Source organism: Natator depressus, chromosome 8, assembly GCF_965152275.1.
Source record: "Natator depressus isolate rNatDep1 chromosome 8, rNatDep2.hap1, whole genome shotgun sequence".
Lineage (NCBI taxonomy): Eukaryota > Metazoa > Chordata > Testudines > Cheloniidae > Natator > Natator depressus.
Window position 1 is genome coordinate 65,236,440 of NC_134241.1, and position 15,671 is coordinate 65,252,110.

General features: G+C 36.8%; 1 protein-coding gene across 5 annotated transcripts in view; it reads left to right on the plus strand.

The window, feature by feature from the left end:
• Positions 1-14,341, plus strand: part of CAMSAP2 (calmodulin regulated spectrin associated protein family member 2) — a 176,793-nt gene extending 162,452 nt beyond the window's left edge. For 3 of the 5 annotated variants that reach the window (XM_074961198.1, XM_074961202.1, XM_074961200.1), the window contains 6 exons: positions 1,936-2,072; positions 2,844-3,064; positions 4,139-4,238; positions 7,226-7,341; positions 9,694-9,812; positions 11,369-14,341. In XM_074961198.1, coding sequence (XP_074817299.1) covers positions 1,936-2,072; positions 2,844-3,064; positions 4,139-4,238; positions 7,226-7,341; positions 9,694-9,812; positions 11,369-11,674 — 999 coding nt within the window. In that variant the 3' untranslated portion in view covers positions 11,675-14,341. The remainder of the gene's footprint in view (positions 1-1,935; positions 2,073-2,843; positions 3,065-4,138; positions 4,239-7,225; positions 7,342-9,693; positions 9,813-11,368) is intronic. The other 2 variants (XM_074961199.1, XM_074961201.1) reach the window with 1 other exon arrangement.
• The last annotated feature ends 1,330 nt before the right edge of the window (positions 14,342-15,671 follow it).

Consider the following 15,671-nt stretch of genomic DNA (forward strand, 5'->3'; position numbering starts at 1 on the left):
TTTATTCCCTTTTTCGTTCATCACTGAAACTGCTGCATCCACAATATGCATACCCTATCTCCCTCTGGAAATCAATCCATGGTGCTAACAAAATATACTGAATTGGCCAACAGAGGTTGCTTTATATATTGCATAGTCACATGCTCCTCCTGGAAAACTGTAATCCTTTCCACATGCACAGCCTACAGTTAACTGAAAGTGAAACTCCTGTGTTTATTCCTGAACCCCTTGAGTTTCATATGATAGTGCCTTGTTACTGCTATAGTACAACTATACAAGCTAACTTAGAGTAATAATGGCAAATCTTTGTATCTTCTGTTTTAATCTGCTCTGAATCCGCCATTTGGAAAGAAAATAGAATTATTTGCATCCATCTGACGAGCAGCAATTTGTGCACATGCATCAAGATCTTTCCCATTACAAATCCTGTTCTGTTTTTGTTTGTTTTTTTTTAAGAGTCTGTGAGTGTGTAGAGTGCAATGTAAGACACCAGTCCTGCACTATGGTCCACTAATATGGACACTTCCACTCAGAGTCTCATTGAAGCTAATGGGACTCTGCAAGTGTGCAAGGGTTTATGCTGTTGGATCTGAATAGGATTATGGTCTACAACTGTAACATCTTAACTGTATGCATTGTCTAACTTCAGTATCGTCTTTGATGTTTTAACTGAGAAACAGAAACTCTATTACAGCAAACTGTTAAATTAAAACAAAAATTAAACAGAACTAACTGCTGTAATTGCAGGGGATAATGTGAGATGGACTTTAATTTAACAAATATAAACCCCCTGTAGAATGTCAGAAAAAGTAATAGTGAGTTATTTCCTATTTCCTTTTTGTGGTATTCTTTTGCAAATGTTTAGATTTTTGTTATTATAGAAATAAATCAGTTGGGCCTCAATCCTGCAAACAGGCACTAAGGACCTGATTCACAACCCATTGAATTAATGAAAATACTCCCATTGACTTCAAAGGGCTTTGGATCCAGACTCCTGAGTTCAGTATGACTACTCAGTGCATAAACTTAAGATAAGCACGTTTTCAGGATTGGTGCCTTATTTTATGCCTTAGTCTTCCTCACCTGCATTCTAAGCCTGTTGACCATCTTTGCTTACATTCAAAACCTCAGAGCAGCTTTCAGTGAATTTTGAGTAGACAGCCACTTTCACATTGATGAACTGAAAATCTGGCACATCTGAAATATGATGAAAGAAGTTCCTAAGGCACCAATACATCATAAAAATAACCAAGACTGTCACTTTAGTTGTGCAGCACTTGACAATGCATTGTAGGAACGTTAATAAAATTTCTTAACTAGCTTTCTTGTAAGGATATGTGATATAAATGGTGGTAACAAGTTTTTTGAATTAATGTTGGGATAAACTTTGTAATGCCCCCTCACCTCAACCCCTGGTTGCTCTTTTCCCTTTTGTTTTGGAATGGAATGAGATCTTTGAAGCTTTTTTGTCTTCAAGGGCAGAGAGATGTGCTGCTGATCTAGCTGGGGGGTGCCCTCATAAACAGGTCCCAGTGGCTTAAGTTGGAGGCAGCTGTTCGTGTCTCCATGTGGTACTCCTCAAGTGGACGTTTCCTCCTGCTATGGTTTGATAGTTAGATCTGTATAGGTTTTACCACTTTAGTCGTTACCGCCATTGTTGATATAAGTGAAGTATAAATTCTTCTTTGACATACCTAAATAATCTCCAAGTGTGTACTGGTAAGGTTTTGGGGGTTGGTTTTGGAGGTTTGGTTTGGTTTGTTTTCCATAGGGTAGGGGAAAGATATTGGAAGGTTTTCAGTAAGGATATTTAATAGATTATACCAACACAATCTAAAAAATGTAGACTTTTAGTGACCTGAAGTACACCATATGCAGAATCAAATTATCTTAAAATCTCCTGATCTATTTCTTCCTAAATATTGTTGCTGCTAGGATGATCAAAAGGCAGAAAATGATATGGCAGTGAAACGGGCAGCGTTACTGGAGAAACGGTTGAGAAGGGAAAGAGAGACTCTACTTCGAAAGCAGCAGCTGGAAGCAGAGCTAGAACATAAGAAGGAAGAGACAAGGTAAAGCTAATTGCATATGCTAATTGCAACATAAGCAAAAATAATATACATGAGCCTTTGCTATGGCTAAAATTATAAAAATTGTAATCATAATGCAATTAGGTCATCCTTCTTTGTTTTCCACAACAAATCCTTTTCCCACTGTGAGCCCAATACTTTATTTAAACCTTTTACCTAAATTGATTTCAGAGAGTTCTGGTACTGGCAAACTGAGTTAAAGACTAAGAGTATATTCTGTCATATCAATTCACAATTCCACTTGAATGAAAGAATAATTTTTCATATGTATTTGAGGGTAGGGTTTGAACTATACTATAAAAGTAGATAGCCTTTTTCATCCCGTTATTTACATTTACAATGGGGGTGAGGAGTTTAGCTTCTCTTTTGATGTAAACTGGCAAATTTATATCAGCTGAAGATCTGGACCCATATCTTCTGATTTCCCTGATACAATTAAAAACACGTCCAAAATCTAGGGTGAAAAGAAAGACAAGCTCTCAATAGATAAATGGAAAACTTTTTAAAAAAACATTAAATCCAAAAATTCCACAATCTGAAGTATGGTTCTAATTTTTCCAGTAACAACATTCAAGTGTGTTAAGTTTTCAGCTGTTTGAAAACTGAGAATAGATCAGTTTATCTTACTTGTATATGAGAACTGGAAAATTCTGAAATAGCCATTTTTTCCCGTTACTAGTATTATGGTGGTTACAACTGCTAGTCTTTCCGAGGGAAAGTTTTCTACTAAAACTTTATTTCATGATTTCTTAGGCGCAAGACAGAGGAAGAACGTCAAAAGAAAGAAGATGAGAGAGCACGTAGAGAATTTATTAAGCAAGAATATATGAGACGGAAACAGCTGAAGCTCATGGAAGAAATGGATACTGTAATAAAGCCACGCCCACACTCATCCAAACAAAAAAAGCCGCGTCCAAAATCTATTCATAGAGATCATATTGAATCACCCAAAACTCCAGTTAAAGGTCCACCAGGTAACAAATATCAATGTAGAAAAAGAGTCTGTTCATGCTAAAACACCAGCTTGAACTGTGGTACTAACCAAAATGTTCATAGATTAGCCTCATGCTAAACTGATGTTCAGTTTTTGAAGCTGCATGTCACTGAATTGGAAAAAGTAGAATTTACAAATGGAAGTTAATAATGACAAATGTTGCTGATATATTATGCATGCATGCATATAAGAAGAAACGCAAAGGTTTGCTCGATGAACACCAGCAAAAGCACTAATGTCTGGCACGATTTTGTGTATGCTCATGTATTCTTTCCACTCACTAACCTCTTCCTTGCACCTGTAGAGCTAACAATGAGTAGAACATTTGGGAGATGTGCGATTAATAAATAAAATGGTGACTATAAGGTAAGAGTCTTTAAGCTGCTGCCTCATCATAGACAAAAACTAAAGTACATCTGAAAAGTTACCTTTATGTTCTGGTGTTCTTTTATTATGAATACTTCACCCACTCGCCTGACTTGGTGCAAGTGTACTTGTGATCCCTGTGAGAATAGTCCTATGGAAAAGTGTAGCATGTCATTAATTATTTAAGAATGTAGAATAATGATTTCAAAGAAACTATTAACAATTTACAGTTAGAGGAAAGTGCAGTGTCCTTATTTGTGTTTTTAGCAGTAAGGTTTCCACATCCTTCGCTGTCGTGCCATGTGTGCTTTGTCATGGCTGGTTGTTAACCTCCACCTTATTTCAGTGCAATTTAAAATGCTCTATAACAATCCATTCAAAATTCTAGTGGGAAATTAATTCCACTGTAGCTAGACCTGGTTTGCTGATTTTGCAACTTTAATCTAGTGCCCAGATTTCAGCTCTACATTTCACATTAATGCTTAGCCTCAGAAAACTCCAGATTCAAGTAAGTTCCATTGTTATTGTGTCTGTAAATACATGGATTAACCTTGCAACATATGCATGCAGGCATACTGTATATAGAAATAAGAACACATCAATTTCCTTCTGCTGGTGTTGTGTCTAATGAACAGACTCTTTGCTATTTGCCTGCTTTTTCATAAATTTTAACTTTGTTTTTATCCAGGTTCACAACTTTATCGTGTTTTTTCAGTATCTAGTCTTTCATTGGCATCACTGAACACGGGAGACAATGACAGCGTGCAATCAGGCAAGAGAACGCCAAGGTAAAGCTGCAATAACACCTTTATTTAATATAAATTGGTGTTTATCTTCAGAAAACTGGCATACGTACTAAAATGCTTAAAGAACCCAAGTTGTATATTTTGTATTCTGACAACTGATACTCTTTCCTGATCTGAAACACTGATTCTTCACACTGTCGGCTGATGAAGAACTGAGTTATGTGCGTTAATTTTCACAAATGCTGCTGATTGTGCAGCTGTGAATGAGTGCAAAAGAGCACATCCACTGGATTTTTATCAGTGCTATCTCTTTAATTCACTCCTTGAGCTTTGGGCTCAACCTGTAGATTCTTTGTTCACATGCTGTCAGTTTATATGCCATAGTACTTTTTTGCTGATTTGATAGAATTGTTGTGTTTTTTGTTTTTCTTAGTGGCTGCACAAAAGTAGTCAGGAGCTAACCAGAACTTAACTGGCATTTTTTTCACCAGCCTAGGCTGAATACCAGAATTTATTGTGAGTTAAAAGCCAGTGTGGCATTTTCACTTGAAAATGATATTATGAAAGATTGAATTAAATAAATAGAAGTTCATACAATTACATTCAAGAAGAGAGGAGCGAAGGAAAAGGAAAGGTAGTTATTCTGAGGCTCAGATCAGACTTAACCCAACTCTATCCTGTATTTACTGCCACCATGCTTTACTTCTCAACTGTGACCAGCCCTGTAGCTTTAATGAGCTACTGCCTCACTGTTCTTCATGCTGTGACAAAGTTCCTCCTCTGCCTTGGTGGGTCCTCCGCTTATTGGCGGATTTGCTCACCTCAGAGATTCACGGCAGCCCTCAGTGTGGCCACTTTTGCTAGTGGCTCAAACCTGCCGTTCCCTCAGCTAACCTCATCACTGGCCAGCAGGGGGAAAAGGAAGGAGAACAATCCCCGCAGTCTCTACCAGTCCACCTAGTGGGTCGGGGGACAGGCCAGCGACTGCCCCTGTTACCTTATTCAGGGAAAAAGGACCTGCTTAATCTGGAGCAAATATATCTGCCTTCTATCACTCTCCTGTAGCCATCTGGCCTGACCCTGTCACAATGGTTTGAGCACTGGCTCATTGCTTGTCACAGTAGTGCATAAATTCTTTTAATTAAATGTATTGTGTATTTGGCATCTCTTTAAACTATCGGTTTTATTTGAGAGGAGGTGTACTGTAACTATATTTAGCTATTCTACAGAAAAAAATAAAGCCTTGTCTACAATGGTTTTATTTACACCAGGTTAGCCACATGGATATATCTGTACTTGTGCAAAACCTTAGTGCGGATGTGCTGCACTGAAGTAACAATGACTGGAACGCATGCATCTTATTGTGGCTTCAGATGTGATTCAGAGCTTGAGTTTTCAGAATGTTGTAGAATCCAGTAAAAATTGATGAGGCATGGAATTTTCAGGATCATTGATTTTATTTTATTTTTGGTAGGAAAGGGGTGAATTGCCATAATTTTCTCCTTTTTCCTCATGGCAGAGAGTTAAAGGGGTTTTCTTTCGAGGATTTTATTGTTTGAATTTCATAAAGATATTTTGAAATCTCCCTCATGCACAGGCTGAGTAGAGTGAATGTACAGTGATATTACAAGTGAAATGAAGCTTAATTAGCTGCTAAGATTTTACCAGATGTTAATTGAATGTGCTCAGAAAGTGTTTTTAAAATCACTTTTTTTCTTAATTTCTTCAAACAAGCAAGGCTTGTTCAGGACCATATCCATGCCAAGTTTCAAACTTGACCAATTTTTGTAGTAGTCCCATTCAAAGAAATTTAGAATTTAACTGTAAAAATATAGCTGAAGGGATTTTGCTCACACTTTCCACACATAAAAATATTCACATTTGGAGCAGAGTGTCATTTCATAAAAATTCAGGAGGGACTGAGGGAGAGGATAAGGTGGTGTCAGTATATAGAACATTATATGTGATTACATTAAATCCTGCAGAGTCTGGGGAGGGCAAAAAGTGGAAGACCTATAGGCCTAGGAAAAGTCAGGGGAAGCAAATAAAGGTCAAGGGGGAGAACTCCCTTCCTTGCCCCATAGCAAATGACTCCCATGATTTTAAGGACAAAGCATTATTATTTCAGCCCCAATGGTTAATGTTTGTGAAAACAAAGATTATAATGGAAACTTTTTGCAGCCTTAACTATAGCAGTCCTTACTGGCAGCTGCTATAATAATGCCATCATCAGTAGAAATGAGAAAACAAACCTTGTACTTCTAGTTAATCATCCTGTCAAGAGCAGGCTTTCTCCCTATGGAAAATGCTCAAATGTTTTGTTCAGTGTAGTTTTAAATGATTCAAGCAAAATTCAGTAAGACTGTTCTACAGCCTAATAGATTTTGTTAGAACTGTTTCCTTGATATAGTCTACAATTTCATAGTATTATTACTCTTTGTAATAGCTTTTGGAACACCTTAAATAATACATGCGACAGAAGGTAAATGTACAGAGTTGCTCCTCTAATTCTTCTGGTAGCATTACAGCTTTGGGCTTTTAGTCTACATTTCATATCCTGCTATCTTCTATCATAGTAATATATTCTAAGCACAGTTGCCAACTTTCACGTGGTAAATAAGTACCCCAACTTTCACAGTAAGCCATAAATCAAGCTAATCCCATTTCAAAACAAGGCCAAAACAAGCCAATCCCTAAGAACCCCAATACTCTCTGTGACTAGATCCCTCCAGCATTTAGTCTGGGACTGTGGTGGGCCTGCTGTGCACTCTGACTCTCTCCCCATGCTTGCCCCCCCTTGCCGGGAGCCAATCAAAAAAGAAGAAGCAACAAGCTGCAACAAGCTACAAGCCAAACAAGCTACAAGCCAAAAACAAGCCCAATTTCTGCATTTTTTTCGTGGGTTTGGTACATCTGATTCTAAGTTTTCTTTTGATGTTAAAAGGCCATTCTGCTGAAAATAAGGGCACTTTTTCATAGATATGTTCTACTCAGTTCTGAAAGGAAAACATATTTTTGTACATTTTTAGGTCTGAGTCTGTGGAAGGATTCTTATCTCCAAGTCGTTGTGGTAGTCGCAATGGGGAAAAAGATTGGGAGAATGCATCTACAACTTCTTCAGTGGCCTCTGCTACAGAATACACAGGTCAGTGTTGGTAATGTTCTCAGGGAAATGTTTGGGTATAAGAAGGGTCTGTGTATGCGGAGTTTTGGTTCTCCTTTATTTGCAATTCCTACAACGTGACTGAGGACTCTTCCTTAAAGACTTGAAATTAATCTTCTATAATAAAGAAGCAAATGTCTAGACTGTCTAAAAATGGCGTAATTTAATATATAAAATAAAAAATATTGGTAAAATAGGAAATGTGGTATATTAAATAAACATACTAAACTACAAATTTAGGCCAAATCCCACAAACACTCACATAAGTAATTTTATGCAGGTCGTATTAAAATTGTTTCTATAGCAAGGGAAGGAAAAAGTGTAGAAAATACAGGATCAGTCTGTAACCAAAAGCTTCAAAGAGAAAAATATAAGTGCCATAGGAGAAAAAAATCTATTCAGTAATATAAGTTTAAATATAAAAGAATTGAAGAATTGTTTGAAAGCCAACAATACACCATAGTTTACATCTTGTTTCAAAACAGACCACTCTTTAAAAACTAAAGACTTATTAAAAACTCTCAACTGCCTTACTTCTAATATTTCAGTGGCCTATGAGTCTAACAATAGTGACATCATCTTCATCCTCTTTTTCCGTGTGTGTAGCGTGTAATATTACAAAATGTCTTGCATCATTATAATAATAAAATCTGTGTTTTTGTCCATGTAATATCGCTCAGTCTGGCAAAGAATAGCTATGAAGTATCAATAGGTATTGTAGATAAACAAGCTTTTAAGGAGGTTAATTTTGATCTATGAGGCTGTGCAGCTCTAGCTATGCTGGGAAATTTGTATGTTCTGAAAATAAACTATTTTCCTCTTCAACACTACTGCAATAACTACAGAAGAGGCCAAATTTACAATCTGGATACTGCACAGTACTTATCTACCAATCTTTGAGAGCACTTTCAACCAACTTAATCGCTTCCTCGCATCTCCTCAGGATTAAGTCTAATACAGGTACTAACACTGGACTTAGGTTGTCTCCTTTAGTTCTCTCAATAAGACCCATTGCCTAAAGGGGGGGAGGGGTTTGTTTGGTGGGGTTTTTTTTGTTTGTTTGTTTTTTAACTTTTCAGACTTTGTTTTTAAAGCAATATGATTTTTTTTAAGGAACTCAGGGTCTTTCGCCACATAATTTTGAATACTCTGTGGTTTATAAATCAGATTTCTTACATCTTTTCCCATTGATTCTGTTCTTCCATCCAAACAGTCAATTAGTTAGTCTGAGACAGTGAAAGTTAATCTTGACTTTAAATCATTGGTGGCCTTTAAGATTATGTTCCCTTTTATTAGTCTTCATAACTATGCCTCCTTTCGAAGTGTCTTGACTCAAACAGGAAGATAAATTGCTGAATCTATTTTCCATTGACCAATCCCTCAAAATTGTGAGGGTGAAGAACCTAACATCGTCTAGAGGGCCTCTGATTCTTAAGCTTCACGTGGTGCTTTGATGCCATTAGGTTATATCCCCACCCCAAAGAACAGTTTATTCAAAAATATACTTGATACATTTTTCATCTGGGGGAAGAGGTTTTTGGTTAAACTTTTTGCAGTAAAATTTTCTTCTAGTGAATGGCTTTTCCACAGGACTGGGTCACCAGTTAGAGTCAGCAAGAGGGGGGATACCATCAATCTCTCTACAGCTCACAACCCTACACTGCACACTTGTCAGAAACCAAAGCAGAGACAGCTTCTAATCATTCCTGATGGAACAAGCCCTTCAGGCAGCCTTGAATGACTTGTCAGAATCAGCACCAAGCCCTTCTGCCTTCATTGTGGGCAAGTTGCAGTTGGGATTCCACAAGACCTCCAATCCCAGAAGGCAGGAGACCAGTAATTCTAAACACTGCAGCAACTCACTGTTATCTGTTTCACCCTTTAAAACTAGGGGCAGAGGAAGAAATGAAAATCATCCTCCTCTTAGTTGGTCAAAGGATTTTTTTTTAAATACAAAGTATTTGAGTAGATTATCATGTGAACAGTTTTTATGAGGCATATTCAAGGTAGTTCCCTAAACTGCCCTCTGATGCTCTAATGCTGAAGGACATATCATTGAGTGATCTAGTAATATTAAAAAAAAATCTTTTTTCAGTTTTGACAGTTGTACCACATTATATTCATATATAATCCTGTGATACAGTAACAGAAGAATAGCAGTCAATCAATGTATGTGTGTAACAGGTCTGATCTCTACTTAATTCCTTTGTGGGTGCTAGGATTGTATTGTTACATACACAAATGAAACATGGAAAAAGTGTTTCATGGTGTTCGAGACTGCTTTCTGTATAGCTTATTGAATCACTTAGCTGATTTGTCGATTCTGTTTCATAGGTCCAAAGCTCTACAAAGAACCCAGTGCAAAATCCAATAAGCATATTATTCAGAATGCTCTGGCTCATTGTTGCTTGGCTGGAAAAGTAAACGAAGGTCAGAAGAAAAAAATATTGGAGGTAAGGATATTTTCCCTCTGATGACTAAAAAAAAAAAAGATTAAATGCAGCCTCCTTTGAACATTAGGGAGACATGCCAGGGTGGAGGGAACAGTGGAAAGGAATCTTCCTCCCAAGGCTGTGTAAATGCTTTGTGGATGGCTAGAGTAGTCTCAGTGATCCCGAGCCTGTCCCCTCTATGAGTAAAAGACCAAAAGAGCAAGGGGTATTATGAAAACAATTGTATAGGATCATGTAATTAAAGAGTATCATAATACATATGCTGAAGGTGACTGAATTAATTATATGCACAGGCAATCTTAATTCTGGCATGTGCTAACTTTTAAATGCTTGATTTAGCAACCTACCATTCTTTTCTTTTAAACAGGTTTTGAAAACATTATTTTCAAGTTTTTTTTAAAAAAGCAAACTGAAAAAAAGCAATTCCATTTTGTGGAACCTATATGGATCATCAGCAGAGTTGGGATCTTTAGATCCATAGCACAGATCTCTACTGTTTAACCTAATGGAGTAATTGGTAGTAATAGTAAACTGTTATCCTCAATGTACAATAGCCACCAGAGTGGTATGAGACACATGCTTTGCCAGTGGGTTTACAGCTGTTTGCTGAGAGCAGAGCAATGTCAAGATTTAAGAGTGCTGGGTTCAATTCCAGATTCTGGAGGTGTGTGTGCTCTAGTAGGTAAGGCCTTCTGCCCCATCCTCTCCCTCTGCTCTTCACCCCTCTTTATTCATGTCAGAATGCTTCCTTCTCCTCCATACTATCTGGGTGAAAGCAGAAGGGGCTCCAAGAGCACAGGAAAAACAGTCTCTCTGCTGGCAGTGTTGGTGCCTGGCACCATAACAGCTCCCAGCAGTACAAAGGAGCAATTGCAGAGAAGATCATGCTCCGCTCCTGCAGCCCTAGAATGGAGCAGGCTCAGTCACTTGTCGGGGATTGCGCATGCTCAGTCTAGTCAGCATGTAGGAGCTGATTCAGATGGATCATGATCTGTGCAACTGGAATCTTTAGACCATAATGCTTACAGTCTCTAAGAAGCCTCTACTGAACATGTGCTAACGCAATTTTTCAGAAACTTATAGATTGGCCAAATTTGGGTGGATTTTTAGGGAATGGCAACAAGCACATCTTCAGTACTAAGGCAACCTCCCTAGCAAATTGGAAACCCGTGCTCCCAAGTATGGAGGTGCTAGAGCTTCTTAATTAAACAGTTGTAATAATTTTTAACCTGGGCAAAAAAAAAAAAAAAAAAAAATTCCCCTTACCTCCTTCTTAGGAACAACCGCACTGTTTTTGCTTATTTATTTTTATAAAAAAATGAAAATTCTTCCTGAGGCAGACATCCAGCATGCAAAAATTTAACTCTAATAGTTGAAGTTTGGGAAAATTGTAATTAACTGAAAACAGGGTCTTATGGAAAGTGTTATACAACTTGAACTATAGTTCAGCCTATAATGTGTTTAAAATAAAACCCCCTACAACTTAGAGTTGAGGGTTTCCTACATGTAATATAAATTTCACATTGTAAACACTTTTTTTTCTTTTTCTTTTAAAGGAAATGGAGAAATCTGATGCTAATAACTTCTTAATCCTATTCCGGGATTCTGGCTGCCAGTTCAGATCTTTGTATACATATTGCCCTGACACTGAAGAAATCAATAAGCTGACTGGGATAGGCCCCAAATCAATCACAAAGAAAATGATAGAGGGGCTATATAAATACAACTCTGACAGGAAGCAATTTAGCCACATACCTGCTAAAACTATGTCTGCCAGTGTTGATGCAATTACCATTCACAGCCATTTGTGGCAAACCAAGAGACCAGTAACACCTAAAAAACTCTTACCTACCAAGGCGTAGTGGGGAAAATATTTGTTTCAGAGACAATGTGATAAACTTGCACTTCATCTTTACTGCCTATAGAAAATAGGTTTCTAGTTGCCAACAAGACTTACAGAACTTGAAATTGGACAAGCTCTTTTATCATACACAACTGGAATGTAAACACAGTGTTTAGGAGTACGGAAGATTGTCACTTAGGTGATACAACTACAAGTGATATTGGAAATATCTGATTCATGTGTGGAGATTTGTATGTGCTAATACAGACTATAGGGTACATTTGCTCTGTATTTTGATTAGATACATAAGCACTGAATGTTGTTCATCTGCAGTGACTAAAATTACATTTTTTACATTTCTTGCCTTATGCTTTTGTGTTTGTGCTTGTCTTGAAATTTAAATTTCTTGCTGTTTTTTCCTTCACTTTTCTTATTATTTTCAGTGTCATTGAATTTTACTTAATGAATCCCATCATGAAATACAAACAAAAAAAGTTGTCTATTATGAGGTACAGAACACTCTATGGTTATTCTAAGACATACTGGTCTTGTTCTGAAAGACCCTCATTGTATGTTCTAATCATGACTGAAAAGACCCATCCCACTGAGTATTTCCAGTTCCATTTCAACTCCGTAATACTGGTTTATTTTTTTTTAAATATTAAAGGAATTCTTTGAGCTGCGTAAAGGGAGGTTTCCTTCAGATTAAATTATTATTTAGCAACTAAAATATTAAGGAGAGTCACAGTATTCACTAACTAAATCTTTTTTTTTCACCTCAGTTCTACGCAATTCAGCCTTAAACAAATTTTGCTGTGGATAGACATCTGATATGGGTTTCAGTCTGTCCAGCTTTTTAAAAAGTACATCAGTTTTTTTACATACCCTGACAAATGACATTTTGAGAATCTCTTATCCATTTAAAATAAGTATGGCAAAGAACCTGGTTGACATTTCAATCTTTATAACAAATATAAACATTTTTGAAAATAGCCATTGGAACATATTTCAGTATTATTTACAAAGGGCTGCATTTTGATTTCATAACAGTGTTTCTATCACTATTGTGCTTAGTGTTTTTCTTTTGTATAATTATTTTCAGTGTGGCACTGTTCTGAAAAAACTACAAACTTGAAACCTCCCCCAAATCTGTGGTTTTTTTGGCAACGTGTACAAGAGGATTAGTTGGTGGGAGGGGGGGCAAACTCATTCTCAGGAAAAGATTTGAAAGATTTATGATCCTGTTCTGTTTGTGTTGTGACAACTGTGTAAACATAAGGACAGTATTATGCTATAACTATGTAGTTCATTCTGTTTCATGGGGAGTAGAGACTAAAATTATGGACATTTCTCTCATTGAACTGCTTCGAGAGAAATAATGCCTCACTACTATGATGTACTCATTTACTTATATAAAAGATTCACAGGAATGAGATGTCCTTAAACAATTTAGAACAGTACTTTTTTAATTATTATAAGGCCTTAGGCATAAATGCATTGGGTTGTTTATCAACATTTTCTCAAATGCTGTCAATATTTTACTATAATTTATGTTCTTATATTTATGTATATTTGTTAAAACTGTAAAAAAAAAAAAAGAAAAAACACTTTAAAATATATGTTTAAAATGTACGTGGCTCAAAACTACTTGTGGCTAGCTGATTCCTACTGTTTGCATGTATATGATCAGGATATGTAACTCTTATATTTCAAGTGTATACATATTGTGTATATATTATATAAAAAATATAGAGGGGAAAGAGGGTTTGCACATTCTGCCTGTTAGATAGCTCCTACAACTACTGTTATATGAACTTGTGTATAGTAAAAATGAGTTCAAGAAAAGTCAGTGCTGGAGCAGGGAGCGGGTGGATGGAATTAACAGACGTGGATATGGTGAATAAGTTTATAAAGGTTAATCATGGGAGGCCTTTTTCTTTCTAAAACTGACCTAGGATTTGACTGAACACTTGCAATACTCACTAGTACATGCACATCCATCTAAACAAAGTGAGTTAAAACACATGCCATAGGGATTCTTTGAATCATTTAAAATATGACTGAATGTATTATGTTCATATTTGTCTACAGGTTAAAAAAATGTGTAGTGTCTAAAGGTAGAATATGAATAATGCAGTTGAAAAGTCCATTGCTCACAGTCTAAAATTTTTCTTAATACAGGAAAAGTGAAGACAGATGCTTTTTCTTTTTTAAGCCTGCAAATTTTCTAATTACAGTGTATCTTTGGTTGGGGTCATGTTTAAAAAAATAAAAAAGGAAAAAAGCTTTTCATAAAGGCCAACATTTATCACTGATCTTTTCAGAACACACTGGTGCTTTCATCAGGGGTATTATTATTATTGTTGCTATGACTGAATTTACCAAACACTCATCTTAATTTCCAGAGCAAAACTTCAAATTCTAACAGTCATAATTGCTACTGAAACCATTTTTAAAATTTTAGTATGACTGTTTGTTTTTATTGTTTGGCTGTTTAAAGCCAAATACAGCTATTTAATTATGATTTAATGGGCACTGTTGAGAAATGTACAGTGTATTGTGTGCTTACTTGTCCACTTCTGTGGATCATTGCTTCCATATTTTTTCAAATAGTGTGCTGTAAAATATTGTCATATTGCTACTTATGTGGTACAGTGTAGTTTTTCCTTTCAGTTAAATAAAAGCATGGCCAAAAACCATACATTTTCTCGTGCTCTCTCGTATTATGTTTAAATATAAACTGAAAGTGTGATTAATCAATTTATTTATCTGTTCAAAGCATGCTCATCATGGTAGCTGAACACCTTACAAATTTTAGAAAAAAATACATAGAGATTTCTTTCAGAGTAACAGCCGTGTTAGTCTGTATTCGCAAAAAGAAAAGGAGTACTTGTGGCACCTTAGAGACTAACCAATTTATTTGAGCATAAGCTTTCGTGAGCTACAGCTCACTTCATCGGATGCATACTGTGGAAAGTGCAGAAGATCTTATTATACACACACAAAGCATGAAAAAATACCTCCTCCCACCCCACTCTCCTGCTGGTAATAGCTTATCTAAAGTGATCACTCTCCTTACAATGTGTATGATAATCAAGTTGGGCCATTTCCAGCACAAATCCAGGTTTTCTTAACCCCCCCCCCCCCACACACACACACACACAAACTCACTCTCCTGCTGGTAATAGCTTATCCAAAGTGACCACTCTCCTTACATTGTGTATGATAATCTAGGTGGAAATGGCCCACCTTGATTATCATACACAATGTAAGGAGAGTGGTCACTTTGGATAAGCTATTACCAGCAGGAGAGTGAGTTTGTGTGGGGGGGAGAAAACCTGGATTTGTGTTGGAAATGGCCCACCTTGATTATCATACACATTGTAAGGAGAGTGATCACTTTAGATAAGCTATTACCAGCAGGAGAGTGAGTTTGTGTGTGGGGGGGGTGAGAAAACCTGGATTTGTGCTGGAAATGGCCCACCTTGATTATCATACACATTGTAAGGAGAGTGATCACTTTAGATAAGCTATTACCAGCAGGAGAGTGAGTTTGTGTGTGGGGGGGGTGAGAAAACCTGGATTTGTGCTGGAAATGGCCCAACTTGATTATCATACACATTGTAAGGAGAGTGATCACTTTAGATAAGCTATTACCAGCAGGAGAGTGGGGTGGGAGGAGGTATTTTTTCATGCTTTGTGTGTATATAATAAGATCTTCTGCACTTTCCACAGTATGCATCCGATGAAGTGAGCTGTAGCTCACGAAAGCTTATGCTCAAATAAATTGGTTAGTCTCTAAGGTGCCACAAGTACTCCTTTTCTTATAGAGATTTCTATTTTCTCTTCATCCCCCATTTATGTTTATTTTATTTAACATGTAACTCAGTGTTCTATTATCAGAAGAAGGCTGTTAAAGAACTGGATTTAACAACTCTTTGCCTTCAAGAATGAAATGTAATCCTAATCTCTTCCAAAAGTAAATTCACAGTTGCAGGCCAGTTGCCAAGATAATT